The following is a 23197-nucleotide window of genomic DNA, read 5'->3' as shown; positions in this document are numbered from 1 at the left end:
CTTGAATAAGGAAAAGGCTACTTGGAGATTTGAAATTTGAATTTCAAGTTGCTTTGGCTGAATGTTCTTTCCATATTTGCCACTTTCCTTATTTAGAACTTTCCTTATTTAGCTTCACTTGAATTTAACTTGGCAGACTTGCTCTCCTTTGCTCCTTTTAAGGCAGTTTTAAGGGGATTTTCTCCAAAATGTCCTTTTTCACCATTTTCTGCAAAACAATGCCAAGAGCACTAAATTAAGCAAAAAACATATAAATAATCATCAATAATATCAAGATAAAAAAGACTAAAATATGCTCTATCAACGAAGTAGTAGGAGGAAGGGCATCCATACCCTCATTTTCAAGTGGAACTCCAATCAATCGTGCAGATCGACGTGAGCCTCGCATCCTGTCTTCTGAAAAAATAACATACATCACATAAACATTAGCATCATATGGTTCATGTGGACACACATGAACCCACATCATGTATATAACATAACATCAATGCACATGCATTCAATCATGGCATTACACATCATCACACTTTCATCAAGACAAGACTCTACATCCTATCCTAGTGGACATGATTTTTCCTAATGTGCTTGCCCTTCTATAACATCTATGAGCCCAACACTCTCTAAGTCTGACCATATGAACCTCAGGCTCTAATAGCACTCTGTAACGACCCGGAAATTGGACTGCTACCGGTGCTAGGGTTCAGATCGACTTAAGGTCGCCGGAATTTGGCAAGCGAGGGTGAGTCTTTGAGGAGTTATATTTCTCACTTTATTCTGAAGCTATACAGATTGAGGACTTAAATCATGAGATAGCTTGTGAAGCACTTAAAAAGGAGACTAGGAACATCAAGTTTATAGACTCCTTGATAAAAAAAACTTAGCGGCTACCTATCAACAGTTAATGGAAAAAGCTCAAAAGTACATATCCTTGGAGGATAAGGTCTAGGCCCTCAAAGAAGATAAGAAGGTGAGTCTAGCCAAGACTCAGAAGCTAGATAGATGGAGTCATAAAAGCAATAGGAGAAGCTAGTCAGTATTCTAAAGAAGGGATGATCGAGGTAAGTATAGAAATTACACTCTTTTGAATGACTCACATACGTATATACTTATGTAGATCAAACTGTGTACCTTGAACTATGCATCTTCATCGCTTTTATACCATAAAAAGAGAAGGTTAGTTACTTGTCTTCCTTAGAATCTAGAGCTTACCGGCTAATGGATAAGAAATCTCATATTTGTAGGGATCTTGGTGATTGTGGCGTAACAACCATCAACAATAAGATGAAGATAGCTAGGCTCTGTCTAATAATGGGTGAGTCTTTAGGTCCTATCGCTCGAGAGTGAACTTCTTGTGTAACTAAGTCTGAATGTTTGTGTGTATAGGATACGAGTCATAAACATATCATCACTAAAATCTAATAAAAGACTGCCAACATGTATAGACTTATAGGCGAGTACTAAGTCATATCATACATACCTATTTTTTCTTTTATGTTCTAATTTATCTTATTGTGAATGACTTTTGTTTTTCTTTTGATGGATACAAGTTTATGTTGGTTCCTCCCTTCCGTACTCTAAATGCTAGAACTTATATTTCAATTTTTTTTTCTCAACAAATCTTGAATTCACAACCTAGCCTTTGAATGAGGATTGATTTTTCTTGGATTATATAATATATCACTTTTTTAATGAAAATTAAATAAGCATTAAAAGAAAATCATTCCCTTAAATAAAATTAGAATTAATTGGTTAGATTTATAATTTGTTATTTAGATGGAATAATAATATGAAATGTAGAAAAGAATAAACTTTAATCTTGTATGAAGATGAATAGACCACGTAACCTCACATAAATTGATCAAGGAAGTTTATAAAAGAAAACGATAAAATATAAAACAAAATTATAAATCAAAAAGAAAAAGAAATTTAAGGAATTTATTTCTTCCATAATTTTGATGTACTTTTAAAATTTAAAAACTTTATTTAAACTTATTAAGAATTAAAGCGTATGTGTGACATTTAAAAGGTTTATTTAACTATTAAGATAGCCTTAGACAAAAAATTTATATTAATATATTGCCCACGTTCACATTTTCCATCTGGTCCACATTCCACCTTTTATTTAAATTTCCTGATCAGAAGTCCGATCCCGAGGCCTCAGAAAAGACACAATATTCCGAGAATCGTGATTCGGATAATCAAATCGTTAACAGGGCAGCGCTATGGGGAAGAAGGCTGTGTTGATAGGAATCAACTACCCAGGAACCAAAGCAGAACTCAAGGGCTGCATAAACGATGTCAGGAGGATGTATCGATGTCTCATCGATCGATATGGCTTCTCTCCGGATGATATTACTGTCTTAATCGATACCGACGAGTCCTACATCCAGCCAACTGGGAAGAATATTCGTTGGGTCCTCAACGATCTTGTGCGATCGGCCGAGCCAGGCGATTTTCTCTTTGTCCACTACAGTGGACATGGGACCAGGCTTCCTGCCGAGACTGGGGAGGATGATGATACTGGCTTTGATGAATGCATTGTGCCCTGTGACATGAATCTCATCACTGGTATTTTCTAATCTTTTGAGTTGGGATCTCATCATTCTGGTGGATTTTCCGATCCTATTTCATATCTTGCGAATTTCCTTCTCTTATGCGTAAAATACTGTAATTTAGTACCCTTTATATTTTAATTTTAGATTGTAAATTTTTGTTATTATTTTTATAAAGAAGATGTTGGGATTTGGGAACAATTTTCAGGGATTCTATAGATAATATTCATTCTCCCTCAGTTAAGAATCAAGAATTTCACAGTTTCTGAAAATTATCTTATTTGAAATCTTTCATTTAAATTGAAGTTGAAATCTTGCATAATTTTACAAGAATTCATTTGAATTCTTTTTTTTTGCAATGTTTCATGCCATTTTGAAGAAAATTGGGATCTTGGAATTGTTTGAGAAGTGTATTAATTGACGTGACGAAGGATTTCGAGGTGAGCAAGAAGTGTACCATCCAGAACATATGCATAATAGAGAAAAAAAAAAACAAAGCAACACAAGTAAATGATAATTCTGAATCTGATTTTAATGTTCTAACCAAGTGCTGGAATAATTTATTGATTTCTGTTGGCCATGGATAACATGCCTTTATTGATTTCTGCTTTTGTCTTGCCATTGGGAGGGGTGAATGCATTTTTTTTCCCCATTTTCAGAAAATTCAAGATTTAATACTGGAAACCATTTTTGTATTAGTATTTTTTTTTCTCTTGTGGAAAGGTAATTGAGAGGATCAAGCTAACTGAAGGTAGTGTTTTGTAACTATTGTTGAAGAAAACAGAATGATGAGTGCATCATTAAGTGCTTTCTTCCTTTTGTCCCCATATATTTCGTCATGTGACTTCAATGGGATAATTTTTACTGCAAACAATCTTTGGAAAAGAACAAAGAACTAAAGTTATGATTTATGTATGTTCTTTGCTCACCTTTGCAATGCATATGGACTGGCTTAATCAGTTGTGTAAATATTTTTGGTAATGGCTGAATCACAGAGGGGAAAAATAGGAAAGGAAAGCCTCTCCTGCTTGTGTTAGTGGCTGGCTTAGGACTTTCTGGTTTTTGGTGAAGTGGTTCTATTTTGCCATTGTTCACACTGCTTTATGTTCTATTTTCTGATCTTTCTTATAAATAATCCATCGCTTTGTATTTGGGATTTTTGATTGACTATCCAAACTTCTTCCTGGGTTGGGAAGATAGTAAATCTGTCATACTTTTTGCTAATTATAATTCAGAATAAATTGTGATTAAGATTAATTCCTCGGTATTGAAGTAAAATTTCCAGAATCAACTAAATACTTTTTAGTATTTACTGAATGATTTATTACCGGATGAATGATAATTTAAGTAATCTTACCTGCTAACTGGTTTTTTGGGTGATCATGAACAGATGATGACTTCAGGGACTTTGTGGATCAAGTGCCTCATGGCTGCCGCATAACAATTGTGTCCGATTCTTGCCATAGCGGTGGGCTTATTGATGAGGCTAAAGAGCAAATAGGGGAGAGCACAAAGCGTGCAGAGGAGAAATCAGAGTGCAAGTCTGGATTCAAAAATTTTTTGAAACAGACCATCGAAGATGCATTTGATTCTCGTGGAGTTCACCTTCCATCTGGATTACATCGTCATGGGGATGAGGAGGATTTTGATGACAAAGGGGTTGAAGAAGGCTTTGGTGAGTATGGCTATGTAAAGAGTAAATCTCTTCCGCTCTCAACTCTCATAGATATTCTGAAGCAAAAAACAGGAAAAGAAGACATTGAAGTGGGGAAGCTGAGGCCAACCCTTTTTGATACGTTTGGAGAAGATTCAAGCCCTAAAGTGAAGAAGTTCATGAACGTGCTTCTGAGTAAACTCAAACGTGGTGATGGAGAAAGTGGAGGTGGTGGATTCTTGGGAATGGTTGGTAGTCTTGCTCAGGAGTTTCTCAAACACAAGCTGGACGAGAATGATGAGAATTATGCAAAGCCTGCATTGGAGACAGAAGTGGGCAGCAAGCAAGAGGTTTATGCTGGACAAACCAAGAAATGCCTGCCAGATGGAGAGATTCTAATCAGTGGCTGCCAGACTGACCAAACATCGGCTGATGCCAGTCCTCAAGGAAATGCAGGTGAAGCTTATGGAGCTCTTAGCAATGCAATTCAGATCATAATTGCGGACACGGATGGTAAAGTTACCAATCAGGAACTGGTCTTGAGGGCTAGGAGGATGCTGAAGAATCAAGGTTTCACTCAGAGACCAGGTCTCTACTGCAGTGACCCTCATGTTGAATCCACATTCATATGCTGATCTGAAGAGTTTCTTGTTACAAAAGCAATTATGTGTGCTATTTTTGAGTTGGGAGATGTGTTTTCTCTGTTAATTTTAAGTTTTGAAAAATAATACCCTGAACAAAACGGTTTTCATATTTACTCTATTTTCGTGATTTTTAACAGTGAAGAGAGAATTTTTCTTCCAAAATTACACTTCTCTTTACAATCCCTAAACCTTTGTGAAGTCCTTAAAACCCTCTTTCCTTTTTGCATATACATAAGGACATTAATCAAAATTGGTTACAAACTGCAATATAAATTCATTGAAATCTCATTCGCCCTAATAAAAGCAGATGCAAGGTTAATGCTAATTTCTAGGCTCAAACTTCCTTCCACGAGTTTGATTTGTTCTTAAATGCACATGGTATATTCTCTGTTTGGTTGAGGAAACAACATCAAGAAATCTATGCAGAAGAATAACCTTGTCTGTGGATATCGGATCGACCACCACTCGAAGGAAAGAATAAAAAAATACAGAATAAAAGCCATAAGCACGCTTCTCTGTTCACTCTATTCAAGCTCCTTACGAATAAGCAAACACAAACACAAACACAGTAAAGGTTCTAAACCAAATCAAAGTAAACGAAATGTAGAATGCATTATTAGTTTTGGAGAAATTATCGCAATCTATGCATGATTGATGATCAAAAGTAGGAGATGGATCAAATAGCTTTTGTCACCCTTCAGTTATGTTTGTCTAATGAGATTTTGCGAGAAGTCATTAGTGAGAAGATTGCAGTGAGTTTGTGGACTAAGTTTGGATCGTTGTATATGACGAAGAACCTAAATTGATCGCGAAGCATCGTATGCACATGCTTACTATTGCAAAAGGTACATCCCTGAAATCTCACATTGATGAATTTAGTTTTATTTTAATGGATTTGAAAAATATAGATATTGAGTATAAAGAGGAAGACCAAGTTCTTATGCTGCTTTGTTCTTTACCTTCATCCTATAAACATTTTAGAGATACTCTTATTTTTAGTAAATCAACGTTGACTTTGGAATAGGTCAAGTCAGTCTCAAAAGAGCTTATTTCCAAAAACAATAGTCCAACAGAAGGCCTGATTGTTAGAGGATGACCTACTAATAAAGATTTTGTCAGCAATAGTAGATCTAATTCAAGATCAAAATCCAGATACAGAAATATGAATTGCAATTATTGTAAGAAAAAAGGGCACATAAAGACTGATTATTTCAAGTTAAAAAATAAGAAAAACAACAAAATTGATAAGAATAAGCCTACTGAAGCCAGTATGGTGGAAGATATTGTCATTTCTAATATTCTTTCTATTATTGGAGCTATACCCAGATCCAAGCAAAATTGGTACTTAGACACTACTGTATCATTTCATATGTGTGTCAACAAAGAGTGGTTCTCCACCTATGAGTCCGTTATTGATATTTTGTTGATGGCTAATGATGAGTCTTGCGAGATTCGAGGAATTGATACAGTTAAGCTCAAAATGCATGATGGAGTAATTAGGACAGTGACTGGAGTTCGACATATTCCAGACATGAGGAAAAATCTCATCTCTTTAAGCATACTAGCAATGGGTAGTCGTACATTCGTCGAAGATGGATATTTTTGTGAAGGTCATGAAGGGTGCTCTTACTATGATGAAAGGTCAACTGATTAGTAGATTGTATATAATATAAGCATCTGTTGTTACAGATATTGCTGCTGTCCCTTCTTTAATATCAAATTCTGATAATACAAAAGTATAGCATATGAGGCTAGGGCATATGAGGCTAGGATATGTGAATGAAAAATGTTTGAAAATCTTAAGCAAATGATGTCTTCTTTATGGCCAGAGTACATCTAAATTAGATTTTTGTAAACATTGTACCTCTGGTGAACAGAAGCGAGTCAGTTTCTAAACTACAATCCATAAAACCAAAGGACCAAAGGGACTTCGAATTATATCCATTCAGATTTTTGGGAGCCTGCTCGTATTCCTTCTAAAGGTGGTGCTCGGTACATGCTTACCTTCATTGATGACTACTCTAGAAAGGTATAGATTTATTTTTTAAAACACAAGAATAATGCGTTGCTACTTTAAGCAGTGAAAGGTTTTGGTGAAAAGCAGACAGGCAAGAAAATTAAGAGGCTTCATACAAATAACGGACTAGAGTTCTATGAAAGTGAACTTAACAAGTTTTGCAAAGATGAAGGCATTGTCAGACATCTCACAGTCAGAGGGACTCCATAGCAGGATGGTATTTGATGTGGTAAAATTTTACATATTTACTCATATTTTAAAACCACATCCACCTAATTTGACTGATTTTTATTACCCTTATTAGATTTTTGTATTTAATTTTAGGATTTTTAGTTTTAGTCTATTACTTAATGTTTTTACTTCATTTATAGTATTTTTTTACAGGTCAAAACAAGTCAAGGAATGAAGGAGACACTTTGGAGAGAAATATGAAACAATTTGGAGGGATTCCAAAGAAATAGACAAAAATATGGGCCAGCCACGTGTTTTTATCTTTGCCTTGTGTTTTTATATTCTGCCTTGTGTTTCTCTCTAGACAATAGATTTTGAGGCCAAATCATCTAGTATAAAACAAGGGATAAACTCGTGTTTTCATTGTCTACACCATCTTTCGCTATTTTCCACGCGCTCCGCTTCATGTTTTTATCAGAAGTCCAAATTCTTTGTGCTTTCCACTATGGCCATGGATTAAGAGTCTCAAGAGGGTATAAATACATCATAATTTAGAGACTAAAGGACTTTTTGCCCACTTTTGAACAACATATACATGGCAAAAATCACGAAGAACTCAAGGAGGAAGATTTGGAAGATCAAGAAGGAGAAATTCATCTACAGTTTTTCTTTCTTCTTTTATTCTTTTGGTTTATTATTCACAATTATTTTAGGATGATTTTGGATAATTTCTCAAAAGAGTTTATTGTTGAATTTTTGAACATGAGCAACTAAATTCCTCTATTAGGGGACTTGATGAGCTTGGATTATTTATTCTCTTTAATTTATTTGAGTTGATTTTCTTTACTAATCTATTATTCAATTCTTGAGATTAATGCCTTTGAGTACCTATAGCATACTTGAATGATTTTATCCTGAAATTAATACTGAAATGGGAATGTTTTAGGACTGAATTGGGAATTGAGTATCATAAGAATATTAATTGGATTGAGAATGAAGATTTGACCTGTGGAGTCTTAGACATATTAATCATAGTGTTTGTGAAATTAATTAGAGAATTATCAGATTATTGAGAGACAGGTGATAATCTTTAGTTAAATTAGTTTGGTCTTACTCAGGAGAGAGGGTCAATTACCTTAGTATTATTTGCTATAGATTTGGTAATTAAAATTAGATTATTAACCAAATGAATTAATTGAATCAGGTCTAGGTGAAATCAAGGTACCCTAGTACTTAATATTAATTGTTTCACGAATTCTTCCTTGTAAAGTTTTTTTGTTTTATTTTATTATTTTATTTTAAGTTTGTAATTGTTCTTCACAATTGGTAGTCTAAATAATAATTAGCTTTATAAAGATTTTGATACTTAATTTTTAGTCCCTATGGATACGATACTCTACTCCCTCTTTATTACTTGAGACGATTCCATACGCTTGTGGATATTGCATAGCGTACAGCCTGTCAAGTTTTTAGCGCCATTGACGGGGACTTGACAACATTAATATCAAAATAGTAAGCTTTGTTATTACTTTATACATTTTATTTTATTTTATTAATTTTTATTTTTATCTTTATTTTTTTGGATAGGTAGTGTATGAGAAATAAGAATTGCAAAACTTTTGCAGTACGACCCAGAGATCGAACGCACTTGTCGTTAAAACAGAAAGAAAGTTAGAGAAAGCAAAAGTGTTAATCCAATAGCAGCTGAACTGAAAATTGAACCAAACATTGGTGAAAACAGGGCTGTTGTTGAAGCTGGTGATGGAAACAATAACTGTAATACCCGGCTAGACTCCGGTATCGGAATTCCTACTGTCCGGTGGAATCTCGGGAGTCGGAGACTTCTAGAAGGGTAAAACTATGTTTTTATAAAATGTTTTAATGTAACTTATGTTTTTAAGCAAGAAAGAAAATGAGTTTTTGCATGAAAATAGTATTGGAGGAAAACTCGGGTTCGACCACCGAACATGCATGCGCTTTGGGAGTGCTTTAGGCCCCCGAAGGAATAAGTGAGGGAAGTCCAGGTTCGGCCGCCGAACCTTATGTTTGGCTGCCGAACATGGCATGCATGCGGAGGCACGTTAGGCCCTCGAAAGTGGCCTGGCCAGCCACCTATAAAGGGGTCCCCCTGTCCGAACGGGTGAGCTTTTTCTCCCCATTTTCGGCCAAGGTGAGTCTCCGCCGCCCTCATGCCGATCTTGAGTTCTTCCTTCAAATCTTCCATGATTTTTATGAGTTTTCACCTTTATTTTGAAGATTTTTAAGCAAATAGCAAGTTTTGGAGCTTGGAGGTTCAAAGAACTCGATCTCTCCCATCTCCGAGTTAGGATCATTTTTCCTCTCGATCTTCAAGAGGTAAGAGCCGATCTTGAGCTCATTATATGTTTTAAACAAGTTTCAAGTTGATTCTTGGGGTAGAAATGCATGCTTAGGTTAGATGAGCTTTGTTAGGTTTTATATTGTGTTTATGGATAATGTAGGTTGCTGAGTTGCTTTTGATGTGTTGTAGTTGGGGTTTAGGATAGTTTGAAGCCCCTAGGAGCTTATGTATGTGTTTATGCATGTTTTGGTTAAGTTGTATGCATGATTGAAGGTTTTGAGAGGCAAATGTGCATAAGAGCCGAGTTTCTACCACTTTGGGAGAAACTCAGGTTCGGCAGCCGAAAGGACTTTTGGCCGCCGAACCTGCCTGTGGAGGCAAGCTTTCGGCTGCCGAAGCCTGCCCCCGAAAGTGGACTTTCGTCTCTGGAGGGAACTTTCGGCCGCCGAAGGTGCCGCCGAACATGCATGAGTTTCGCCTCTGGAGAGAACCTTCGGCCGCCGAAAGTGCCGCCAAAGGTGCATGACTTTCGACTCTGGAGGGACTTTCGGCCGCCGAACCTGCCGCCGAAAGTGCCCTGTTCAGCCCTCCTTTGCATGAATTCTTTGATTGTTTTGAGGTGTTTTAGGGGGTTTTTGGGGGGATATTTTTAGAGTCATTTTCTAGTATGTTTGGTCCCTTATTTGAGTCCACCTGTGTAGGTTCGGACCCAAGGAACCGAGGACCCCAGCAGTGAGTCAGCTGCTTCAGTTCATTGTCAAAGTTAGCCTGAGGTGAGTAGAATAAACCTTATGTTTTAAATTAATGCAAGTTTTAGCATGAATCATGCATCACGAATGCCATGTGATATAATAGGTTGTTGCATTAGAATCCACGAATATGTTGCACTGCATTCTTTGTTGTGGATGTGGGTGAATGCTGTATGATCCAATTAGTCCCTGAGGAAAGACCAGGACCCCATTCTACGGCCTGGCACGGTATGGAATGCGAAGACCAGGTGCCCAGATGAGGCCCTAGGGCAATGGTAAGTAATGTTATGATATGACAGGAAGACCAGGACCCCATTCTACGGCCTGGCACAGATATGATGCTGGGACTATTTGGTGACAGGTTTACCCTTGATGTGAATGGTCTGTGATATGATGCATTACATGATGGCATATGTTTTAAATGTTTCAGTATTCTGCTCACTGGGCTCTTGTAGCTCACCCCTTTCCCTATATCCCCCAGGTTTGCAGGTATGGGCTAGATCAGGGAATCGAGAAGAGTAAAGTCTTGTGAGTTGTAATAGTTAGATGTGGACATGATGATTTGTAAAATGATGTAAGGTTATGATCAGTCATGTTATGTAATATTGATATTGAGGATTAGAATTGTGCTTAACCATAACATGTTTGAATAATCCCATGTATATACATGATCTATGTTTTATGATGTTTATGCTCAACCAAGCTTGATGTTGGATGAGATACCCCATTGGAGCATGTGATGAGACTCCAGTGTGTGGTTTATGTTTATGTTTATGTGCATGTGCAGGTTGAGCTTGGTAAAAGAAGAGAAAAAGTTCTCATGTTTATGTATATGTGTGATTATGTATGGGATTTGACAGGTATTCAGGATGTATGTTTGGCTTGCTACGGGTCCCGGCGATCTTATGTTGATCTGGATCCTAGCGCCGGTAGTAGTCCGATTTCCGGATCGTTACAGAGTGGTATCAGAGCCCTAGGTTCATATGATCAGACCTATAGTGTGTCGGGCTCATAGGTGTCATAGAAGGTCAAGCACAATAGGATGATCATGTCCACTAGGATAGGATAAAGAGTCCTGTCTTGAATGATGATGTGAAATGCCATGATTATATGCATGTGCATTAATGTTATGCTATGATATGTGATGTATGTGATGCGGGTTCATGTGTTTGCACATGAACCATTTGATGCTAATGTTCTATATGATGTGTACTGTTTTTCAGAAAATAGGATGAGAGAAGCTCGTCGATCTGCACGAATGACTGGAGTACCACCCCAGGACGAGGGCACTGATGCCTGTCCTCCTGCATTGCCTAGGACAATGTCAAGTAGGTCCAGCAGAGAAAGAGCAGTAAAAGACCCTAGAAGGTCTTTGGATCTGGGTAGAAGCAGATCAGTGAGGGGAACAGTGCAAGGGGAGATGTCAGAGGATGTGGGGGATCAGATGGATGTGGATCAGATGGATGTGGATCAGAGGAGGGATGGCAGTCTCAGAGTAAGTATGTCGAAAGAGGGAATGGGAGAATCCCAAGGAGGCACTCAGGCCTCGGGGTTTGTTCAGCCACCTTACTACCCACCCTTTTCACATAATCTCGGGTATTCGATGGGAGGTACATCGGATTACCCCAGTTTTAACCCTTATCACTCTCAGATGCCATACCCACCTTTCTACCCACCGTACCCACAGTACCCTATGTACCCACCTCTACCCTACCATCCAGGTACAACAAACCCTACCCCAGGGGATGTTGCACCTCCTCCACCACCAGCAGCACCTACTGTCCCAGAAACCCAAATGCCTAAACCAAGCCCATCTGGGGGGAGCAAGGTCAAGATGACCGATTATATGAAGTTGGGTGCTCCCCAGTTTGAAACCGGTGATGACCCGTTTGTGTACCTCGAGAGGGTCAAGACAATTACAGATGAGATAGGAGCTGATGACAGTAGAGCCATTCAGATGGCTGGGTTCACACTAAAATGCAAGAAGGCCCGAGAGTGGTTTAAGAACTATGTGAACCCGAGGTTGGATAGCCTATCATGGAAGGAGTTTGCAAATGAGTTTGCAAGATGGGCTTTCCCTGACAGTTCAAGAGAATTGAAGATGATTGAGTTCGAGCAGCTGAGGCAAACGGATGAGATGAGTGTGGATGAGTATACAGACAGATTCTTGGAGCTGTTGCCGTTTGCTGGGCAGAATCTGGGTACAGATCAGAAAAAGTGAAGGAGGTACATCATGAAGCTCCATTCCAAGTATTCCTCCTTGATTCAGTTAGCAGAGAGGGAGAGTTTCCATGCCATAGTGGATATGGCTTGGAGGATGGAGGCTAGTGCAATAATCGAGGGGAAAGTCAAGCAGTCAGTGGCACAGCCTTCTGGTTCCAAGACCCCAGGTGGGGGAAAGTTAGACCCTTCTTCTCTGAGTTCAGGCAGTAAGCGATGGGGTAAAGCCAAGCCTAAGAAGAACAAGTTTTGGAGCAAGATCAAGTCTGGTCTGGGATTGGTTCGAGCTCAGGTGCAGATAATGCAGTATGCAAGAAGTGTGGGAAGCCGCACAAAGGAGTATGTCTGGTTGGGACGACAGCCTGTTTCAGATGTGGGCAGGAGGGACACATGGCACGGGAGTGTCCTAGGGCAGCTTTTGTGGCACAGTCTCAGCAGATAGCTTCAGGTAGTGTGGCACAGCCAGTAGCTCCAGCCGCAACTCAGGCTAGTGGCAGAGGCAGAGGGAGAGGGGCAGCCTCTTTTTCAGCGAGATTCAGGGGTGAGGGTCCATCAGCTCCGGCACGGATCTTCACCATGACTCAGCAGGAGGCAAACACATCCAACACCGTGGTGTCAGGTAATCTCATCATTGGTTGTTAAGATGTGTATGCATTATTGGACCCTGGTGCATCTAATTCTTTCATTGCTCCGAGGGCCGTCGAGAGGTTGGGATTGATGGTCTCTGGGTTAGAGTGTCCCCTATGGGTCAGTGGACCCAAGTGTGACCCGTCAGTGGCAGAGTCAGTCTGCCAGTGTAGTCCAGTTTTTGTGGAGGGAAGATGCCTGTCCGCCGACCTTGTGGTTCTAGATTTGACAGATTTTGACGTCATTCTAGGGATGGATTGGCTATCTACCCATGGTGCTACCTTGGATTGCAGAGACAAGGTAGTCAGGTTCAGATGTCAGGATGGGTCAGAGGTTGTCTTCAGAGGAGACAGGAGGGGTACACCTAGAGGTTTGATATCAGCCCTACAGGCTCGTAGGCTCCTCAGGAGGGGTTGTCAGGGTTTTCTAGCTCATGTGAGAGAGCTGGATAGTCATGTTAGAGAGCCTGCCTCGGTGCCAGTGGTCAGAGAGTTTTTAGATGTGTTCCCAGACGAGCTGCCAGGTTTACCACCTGCTAGGGAGATAGAGTTCGAGATTGAATTGATGCCTGGAACCAGACCGATCTCTATCCCTCCCTACAGGATGGCACCACCAGAATTGAAGGAGCTTAAGGAGCAGTTGCAAGAGCTGGTAGACAAGGGCTTCATCCGACCGAGTACCTCACCTTGGGGTGCTCCAGTATTGTTTGTGAGAAAGAAGGATGGATCCCTTAGACTTTGTATCTACTACAGGCAGTTGAACAAGGTCACTACCAAGAATAAGTACCCGTTGCCAAGGATCGACGATCTATTCGACCAGCTAGCAGGAGCAGGTTGTTTCTCCAAGATAGATATGAGATCAGGGTACCATCAGCTGAGGATAAGGGAAGAGGATGTACCGAAGACAACTTTCAGGACCAGATATGGGCATTATGAGTTCCTTGTGATGCCGTTCGGGTTAACCAATGCCCCTGCAGCATTCATGGATCTCATGAACAGAGTGTTTAGCCAGTACCTGGATCACTTTGTTATTGTCTTCATAGATGATATCTTAGTGTATTCCAGGAATGCAGAGGAGCATGCCCATCATCTGAGGTTAGTTCTGCAGACTTTGAGGGAACATGGCTTGTATGCCAAGTTCTCCAAATGTGAGTTCTGGCTGAGGAGCATATCATTATTGGGGCATGTTGTGTTAGAAAATGGGATTGAATTGGACCCCAAGAAGGTAGAAGCTGTGGCTAACTGGCTAGACCCACTTCAGTGGCAGAGATCAGGAGTTTCTTGGGTTTGGCAGGTTACTACAGGAGGTTCGTTCAGGACTTCTCTAAAATTGCAGCTCCTTTGACCAGATTAACCAGGAAGAATCAGAAGTTTGTGTGGACCGACCAGTGCGAAGAGAGTTTTGAAGAGCTTAAGGCGAGGTTAACGTCAGCACCGGTGTTAGCTTTGCCTAACAGTCAGGAGAATTTCACAGTGTTTTGTGATGCATCCCGAGTGGGATTGGGTTGTGTGCTAATGCAGAATGAAAGGTGATTGCTTATGCTTCTAGGCAGCTGAAGAAGCATGAGTTGAATTACCCTACACATGACCTGGAAATGGCAGCCGTAATTTTTGCACTCAAGATGTGGAGGCATTACCTTTATGGGGTAAAATGTGAGATCTTCACCGATCATAAAAGCCTGCAGTACATCCTGAGTCAAAGAGATTTGAACTTGAGACACAGAAGATGGGTAGAGCTGCTGAGTGATTATGATTGCAAGATTCAGTACCATCCGGGTAAGGCGAATGTGGTGGTAGACGCCCTAAGCCGGAAATCACTGGGCAGCTTATCCCACATCACGGCTGAGAGGAGACCGGTGGTGAAAGAGTTTTACAAGCTCATTGATGAAGGTCTACAGCTAGAGTTGTCTGGTACAGGTGCTTTGATAGCCCATATGAGAGTGACACCTGTGTTCCTGGAGCAGGTGGCTCAAAAACAGCATGAGGACCCATGGTTAGTAAAGATTGCCAGGACAGTTCAGTCAGGCAAGAATGAAGAGTTCAGTTTTGACAGCAAGGGGATCCTCCGCTATGGGAATAGATTATGTGTACCAGATGAGATCAGTGTAAAGGGAGACATTATGAGGGAAGCTCATAATGCCAGATACAGTGTTCACCCTGGAGCCACCAAAATGTACCAAGATCTGAAAAGAGTTTTTTGGTGGCCAGTTATGAAGAGAGAAATGGCACAGTTTGTGTTAGCCTGCGAGGTGTGTCAGAGGGTGAAGCTGAAACATCAAAAGCTGGCTGGAATGCTTAACCCACTACCTATTCCAGAGTGGAAATGGGAGAATATAGCTATGGACTTCGTAGTGGGGTTACCGGCAGCATCCAACAGGTTAGACTCCATATGGGTGATTGTGGACAGACTGACTAAATCTGCTCACTTCATCCCTGTCAGAAGCAACTACTCAGTGGATAAGTTAGTGCAGGTGTATGTGGATGAAGTGGTAAGGCTGCATGGGGTTCCTGTTTCGATAGTGTCTGATAGAGGGCCCCAGTTCACCTCTAGATTTTGGCGGAGTCTACAGAATGCTATGGGTACCAGGTTGGATTTCAGTACTACCTTTCATCCACTGTAATACCCGGCTAGACTCCGGTATCGGAATTCCTACCGTCCGGTGGAATCTCGGATGTCGAAGACCTCTAGAAGGGTAAAACCATGTTTTCATAAAATGTTTTAATGTATTTGATGCTTTTAAGTAAAAAGGAAAATGAGTTTTGTATGAAAATATCCTTGGAGGAAAACCCAGGTTCGGCCGCCGAACCTCAAGTTCGGCCGCCGAACATGTAGGCATTTCGGGTGTGCCTTAGGCCCCCGAAGGCATAAGTGAGGGAAGTCCAGGTTCGGCCGCCGAACCTCAAGTTCAGCCGCCGAACATGGCATGCATGCGGAGGCACGTTCGGCCCCCGAACGTGGCCTGGCCAGCCACTATAAAAGGGTCCCTTAGCCGAAATGGGCGAGCTTTTCTCCCCATTTTCGGCCAAGGTGAGCTCTCCGCCGTTCCTCACCAACCTTTGAGTTCTTCCTTCAGATCTTTCAAGTTTTTCACAAGTTTTCATCTTGTTTTGAAGATTTTCAAGTTTTGAGCAAGTTTTGAGCAAGTTTTGAGCTTGTAGACCCAAGGAAGTTGAAAATCTCCCATCTCCAAGTTTTGGTCGCCCCTCTCTCGATCTTCAAGAGGTAAGGGCCGATCTTGAACTCATTCCATGTTTTAAGTAAGTTTTATGAAGATCTATGGGGTAGAATGCATGTTTAGCTTATGGTTAGATTTATGGGTTTAATATGTGTTTATGAACAATGTGGCTTGCAAATGCATGTTTGATGTGTTGTAGATGGGGTTTTAGATAGTTTGAAGCCCCTAGGAGCTTGTATGCTTGTGTATGTGTGTTGTAGAATAGGTTTATGCATGTTTGGATGGAATGGGAGGCGTATATGCATAGAAGAGCTGAGTTTCTGCCACTAAGGGAGAAACTAGGTTCGGCAGCCGAAGGAACCACTACAAAAAAACTGTGAAATTGCGACCAAAATTAGCGACCAAATTTTTTGGTCGCTATATAGCTACCAATCAGCGACCATTCTGCGACTAAATGAATGAAATAATATTTTTATTTAACAAAAAGCTTAACGACCAATTTTTGGTCGTTAATTGGTCGCTATTTAGTGACCAAATATAAAATGGTCGCTAATTTAGCGGGAATTAATGGCGCGAGTTATTAGCGACCATATTTGCGACGAAATTGCGACAACTTTTTGGGCGGGAATATTTAGCGACCATATTTAGCGACTAAAATAATTAGTCGCTAAATAGCGACCAATCAGCGACCAATCAGCGACCATTTTATTTTTAAAATTTTAATTTAATTTTTAATTAAATTTTATTTTATTTAAAATTTTAAATTAAGTAATTTCAATTCGGTATATAAAACGACGTCGTTTTGACAATTTAAGGGATGCTTTAATCTAGGGATGTAAACGGGTAGGGTACCCGTGAAAATTAAACTACCCGAACCCGAACCCGATTTATATTAGTAATATCCGAACCCATTCCGAACCCGATTAAAAATTAATTTAAACTATCTGAATCCGTTCCAAACCCGATTATTATTATCCGAATAAAATCCGAACCCGTTTAATCTTATATATTTTAATTAATAATTTATATAAAAAATATTTTTCATTAATAATTTTCATATAAAAAATATAATATTTCTAAAGAATATTTAAATTTAAATTTTTAAATAAAAATATATATAAAAAAATTTATAAATATTATTATAAAATATATTTTTTTATATTAGATTAATTATTTATATAAACGAATTCGGGTAGTGGGTACCCTGTACATAAAATCCGAATCTTATCCAAACCTGCAACGGGTATTATTTTTAAAACTCGAACCCGTCCCAAACCCGATTATAACTACCCAAATCCATCCTATTAGGGTTCGGTCGGATCGGATACCCGAAAATACCTGATCCGTTTACATCCCTACTCTAACCTAATTCCTAATTCTAATCTCTAATCCCTAATATCTAATTAATCCCTAATCCCTAATAAAATTAACCCTAATTAATCCCTAATTCATAATAAAATTAACCCTAATCTCTAATTCCTAATCCCGAATCCGTGATCCTTAATTCATAATCCCTAACCCTAACCCCTAATTTTAATCTCTAAAATAGCGTTGAATCAGCGACCATTTTATTTTTAAAATTTTAATTTAATTTTTAATTAAAATTTTATTTTATTTAAAATTTTAAATTAAGTAATTTCAATTCGGTATATAAAACGACGTTTTAAGGGATGCTCTAACCTAGGGATGTAAACGGGTAGGGTACCCGTGAAAATTAAACTACCCGAACCCGAACCCGATTTATATTAGTAATATCTAAACCCGTTTCGAACCCGATTAAAAATTAATTTAAACTATCCGAATCCGTCCCAAACCCGATTATTATTATCCGAATTAAACCTGAACCCGTTTAATCTTATATATTTTAATTAATAATTTATATAAAAATATTTTTCATTAATAATTTTCATTTAAAAAATATAATATTTCTAAAGAATATTTAAATTTAAATTTTTAAATAAAAATATATAAAAAAATTTATAAATATTATTATAAAATATATTATTTATATTAGATTAATTATTTATATAAATGGATTCGGATAGTGAGTACCCTGTACATAAAACCCGAATCCGATCCGAACCCGCAATGGGTATTATTTTTAAAATCCAAACCCAATTATAACTACCCAAATCCGTCATATTAGAGTTCGATCGGATCGGATACCCGAAAATACCCGATCCGTTTACATAGCTACTCTAACCTAATTCCTAATCCTAATCTCTAATCCCTAATATCTAATTAATCCCTAATCCCTAATAAAATTAATCCTAATCCCTAATTCCTAATCTTTAATCCCTAATCCCTAACAAAACTAACCCTAATCCCTAATTCTTAATCTCTAATCCCTAATTAGCTATACTAACAAACATAACCCTAATCCCCTCATTTATTTTTCCATTTTGCTAGTCACACTTCCCTCTCTCCGTAGGCACCTCTCTCCCCCCATTCCCTTCCCATAATTTCCAGTCAACGCCTCTCTTCCCCCACTTCACTGGAGACCCTGCCGACGACGATTCTCACCATCGTCATCACCACCACCGCCGTCCACACCACCCTCGCAACCTAACTGTCGACCCTTATTTCCCTCTCTTCTCTTCCTCTGATTCTCACTCCCCGCACGCCACTCTCCATGACCCCTACTCACTCTCTGATCACACCAATTTCAATATTCGGACCCTTGACGACGATGCCGTCTCGGATCCCGAGTCAATTATCCTCGGAGGCCCGGATATCCTCGACCGTCAGAACCAGGTTAGTTTCGTTATGGATCTGTTTCAACAGCGAGTTGAGCAGTCTCAGGTAATGGGTCGCAGTTCCCATTTGGTTTCCGATTCGCTCAACGAATCGGACTTCGGTGTTATAGAGGAGAATTGTGAATTAGGCATGGATAATTTGGAGCTTGAGTTAGGGTTAGGGTTTGGTTTAGACGGTCACGAGAATGGTGGGTTTCAAAATATAGGCCATAATCAGTCACAGTGATAATAATAATGATTACAGCAGAAATATCATTATCGATGATGATGACGATGATTTCTTTGTGGAGAGAAGGCTTTCCGGAATTCAATCTTGTGAGGCTGAATCTACCGTTAGCGTTCGTACAGTTTCTTGTTTGATATGCAAAATTTTTCTTCTGGGTATTGCAGTTCAATTGCTTTTGATGTGTTCTATATTTCATTATTTGATAGAGCGAATTTCTTCTGGAGTACCCTTTTGTTTTGTTTTGTTTTGTTTTTTTTTTTTTTTGAGAGAGAGAGAATTTCTATTTTGTTGTTTGAGGGAAAAAGGTAGAATTGGGATTGGTGTAAGAGAATGGAATGGTCAAATATGGCTGTATTTCACAAATCGGTAGTTATTTTCCATTTTCAATTGGTTGAAGTCTAATTATATGCTGATATTAAAATTTTCAGCTCTGCAATTGAGTTGCTTCTGATAGAAATTGTAATCTCTTTCCAATTATTTTATTATTTATGATTTGTGGTTCATTTGGTTAAAAATTTTATTGCTCAGCATCTGTTTGATAGATCAGAAAAGGAAAGAAAAATTGCTTAACAATATAATTTATGCGCTTATTAGTCTGTAAAAACATTTTAGCTTTGGGAACTTGTGCAGAATGCTAATGTTGGTTGTATTGATAGATCACAAACAAATGGAAGTCATTATCCATGAAGAAATGATGTTCTGAATTTCTCTTCTATGTTAGTTTTTTAATCAGATCTGGATTTTGTATGATTTGCTAGATCTTACACTTGAAAGGAGATAGGAAGGACTTTGATTTTGTGAAATCCAGTCTCTCAGCTAAAGGCTTTGATGTTGTCTATGATATAAATGGTATGTTATGTCCTATTTTTGTGCCGTTAGCATAGTTCACCTGTCTAACTAGGATAGAATTGTTTATTTGTCTTCTCCACACTCTTATTTTTTCACTTATTTTCAGGACGCGAAGCAGATGAAGTTGCACCTATATTGGATGCTCTACCAAAACTAGAACAGTAAGCTCTGAACACTCTGTTGATGAAATTAAACTACAATCAATTTCTAAGCCAAAGAGATCATACTTGTTGAGGCAATGTGGACAGATTGATTGATATTAGAAAGGAAGAAACTACTGTATTGTTAGTTTTGGAATTATAACCTTTCTTGCCTTTCTTTACAACCATCTTTGAAAATCTAAACATCTCCAAATTCTCAGGTACATATACTGTTCTTCAGCTGGAGTTTACCTCAAATCTGATCTTTTACCACACTGTGAGGTTGGTTTCATATCATTCTTTTGTCATGGAAAATTTGGATCCTCATGCAATATGATAATCAACATAAATGATAGCATGTATAACATCTCAAAAACACTAAAATTTTGTGATCTAAAGTAGGATGGCAACGGATAGGGTATATTGGGTACTCATCCGACAGATCAGGACGAGTTTGATTAGTTATAATCGGGTTTGGGATGAGTTCATGTTTTAAAAAAATAATATCAGTTTGCTGGTTCGGATCGAATTCGGGGATTCAAGTTTTATGTATGAAGTATCTACTACTGAATCTATTTATATAAATAATTAATTTAATATAAAAATATATATTTTATAATAATATTTATGATTTTTTTATATATTTTCATTTAAAAATTAAAATTCAAATATTTTTTAGAAATATTAGATTTTTTAAATGAAAATTATTTTTTATATAAATTATTAATTAAAATATATAAAATTAAATGATTCAAATTTTATTCGGATAATAATAATTGGGTTTGGGATGGATTCAGATAATTTAAATTAATTTTTAATCAAATTCAAAACTGTTCGAATATTACTAATATAAATCGATTTAAATTCAGATAGTTTAATTTTTGTGATACCTACCCGTTTACGTCCCTAATCACTAACAGAAGCCTTGTATGTCATTCATAGATTACATTTTCCAAGATCAAAGTCTTCTGTACTCATTAACACTTGGAAAGGACAAGTTCTGTTAAAATCAATCTTAAAGAGTAATTCTTTGCTAAAAATAATGTATGTTCTAGTTCTGAATTATTTTCATCTGGTTGTAGACAGATGTCGTTGATCCAAAGAGTAGGCACAAGGGAAAGCTTGAGATAGAGAGCTTACTAGAATCAAGAGATGTTAACTGGACTTCTATAAGGCCAGTCTACATATATGGGCCATTAAACTACAATCCTGTTGAAGAGTGGTTCTTTCACCGCCTGAAAGCAGGTCGCCCAATTCCAATTCCAATTCCCAACTCAGGAATTCAAATTACCCAACTTGGTCATGTGAAGGTGAGTACATTCTCTTCCCACAAAACATTTGGGCTAAATTCAAGTATGGAAGAAGTGATGCATACTTAGAATTGAGATTCTTTCAGTAAATTACTAGTTCATTTGCTTCAGCCAATTTCATTGAGTGATTACTTTTAGGCATCTCCTCTTTCTGTCTCTCTTTCTTTCCCTATGCTTTTTCAATTTGATTCTAACACATTAAGAATTTGCACAAATGGAGATGCTGCCTATGAGCTATAAATGCATGATCTGTGATAATGAAAAAGCATAGGGAATGAAAAAGCATCCAAGGAAGTATTTAACATATCAGGGGAAAAGAATGTAACTTTTGATGGTTTAGCAAGGGCATGTGCAAAGGTAATTGTTGTTGATGTATTACTAAATATAAGTCGAAAATAAAATTTCCATCGCGTACTAATTTTTTTTCCCTCAATCTACTCTTTCCTCTTAGGCTGCTGGTTTTCCAGAACCTGAGATCATTCACTATAATCCCAAGGAATTTGACTTTGGTAAAAAGAAGGCATTCCCATTCCGCGACCAGGTAAATGTTAACAAACTTGTCATGGATGTTGATATGTGAAAATTTGATAACTTAAGACAGATTCCAAATGTTGAGCATAGTTTTCATGTGAGATGTGAAAGTAGTACAAGACTGGACAGGCTACTCCTGTTGTTGTTTTACTAATGAAATTATTCTTCTGCAATGTAATGCAGCATTTCTTTGCATCTGTTGACAAGGCGAAACATGTTCTTGGATGGAAACCTGAATTTGACCTGGTAGAAGGCCTTGCAGATTCTTACAATCTAGACTTTGGTAAAGGAACATACAGGAAAGAGGCTGATTTCTCCACTGATGACTTGATTCTTAGTAAGAGTCTTGTTCTCCAGGCCTAGATCTTTAGATTTTGTCTCACTGTTTCTCTCTTCCTCTCTTTTTTTTTTTCCCCATTTCCATTCAAGTGTAGTAATAAGTTAACAAATACCAAACAATCACCAATTCAATAGAAATATCTGGAATCCAGATGTTTTGCACAGGCTGTTGTAAAAAGAGTTTGCATATTTGATCAAGTCTGGAATTGTGCTCGATTCAATTTGAACCTTGCCTTGTCTATGCATTAATATCCCAGGATCCACTTCTCCTGCAGAATACCAATAGTAGAGTTATAAAACATTTGATCCTACCCTAAATGTTGGAGTGAAAATTCATTTAATGTATAATATTGTGGATGTAAATCAAAGAAGGAGATTTCATAAGTATAAGCCATTTGTTTTGGCTAGCAGGTTTATGAATTTATTGAAAAAATGATATGAATCAGATTTAAATGCATTTATTAGTGACTAATCAGCCACAAAAACAAATTCAATAATAAATATTTTTTTAATTTTACTATTAATTTACGACGAAATAGCGACTAATTGCTCTTCTATGATGCGATCAAATAGCGACTAAATAGCGACCAAATTAGCGACAAAAACAGCGACCATTTCGCGATCAAAATTTAACGACCAATTTACTTCCACATAGCGACCAAATGCTCTTCCCTGAGGCGATCAAATAACAACGAAATAGCGACCAAATTAGCGATCAAAACAGCGACCATTTAGCGACCAAAATTTAACGATCAATTTACTTCCACATAGCGACCAAATGCTCTTTCTTAAGGCGATCAAATAACAACGAAATTGCGACCAAAATAGCGACCATTTAGCGACTAATATTTAGCGACCATTTAGCGACCAAACAGCGGCTAATATTTCTAATATCTAATTTGCCATGACACCAAATT

At 38.2% G+C, this 23197-nt stretch overlaps 2 protein-coding genes across 2 annotated transcripts; both read left to right on the top strand.

Moving 5' to 3' along the window:
* Window positions 1-2106: 2106 nt before the first annotated feature.
* LOC110604080 (metacaspase-4) lies at window positions 2107-5012 on the top strand. The gene is made up of 2 exons (XM_021742157.2): window positions 2107-2568; window positions 3943-5012. Exons 1-2 carry the CDS (start codon window positions 2223-2225, stop codon window positions 4839-4841), a joined length of 1245 nt encoding a protein of 414 aa, XP_021597849.1. The 5' UTR covers window positions 2107-2222; the 3' UTR covers window positions 4842-5012.
* Window positions 5013-6012: 1000 nt separating this feature from the next.
* LOC110602066 lies at window positions 6013-22507 on the top strand. The gene is made up of 9 exons (XM_043951728.1): window positions 6013-6491; window positions 6768-6879; window positions 18539-18931; window positions 19870-19960; window positions 20067-20121; window positions 20322-20382; window positions 21183-21410; window positions 21862-21951; window positions 22125-22507. Exons 1-9 carry the CDS (start codon window positions 6013-6015, stop codon window positions 22302-22304), a joined length of 1689 nt encoding a protein of 562 aa, XP_043807663.1. The 3' UTR covers window positions 22305-22507.
* Window positions 22508-23197: the final 690 nt, after the last annotated feature.

The sequence above is a fragment of the Manihot esculenta genome, chromosome 16 (genome assembly GCF_001659605.2).
Source record: "Manihot esculenta cultivar AM560-2 chromosome 16, M.esculenta_v8, whole genome shotgun sequence".
NCBI lineage: Eukaryota > Viridiplantae > Streptophyta > Magnoliopsida > Malpighiales > Euphorbiaceae > Manihot > Manihot esculenta.
The sequence above is the reverse complement of the archived record's forward strand: the minus strand, read 5'-3'. Positions and strand labels throughout refer to the sequence as shown.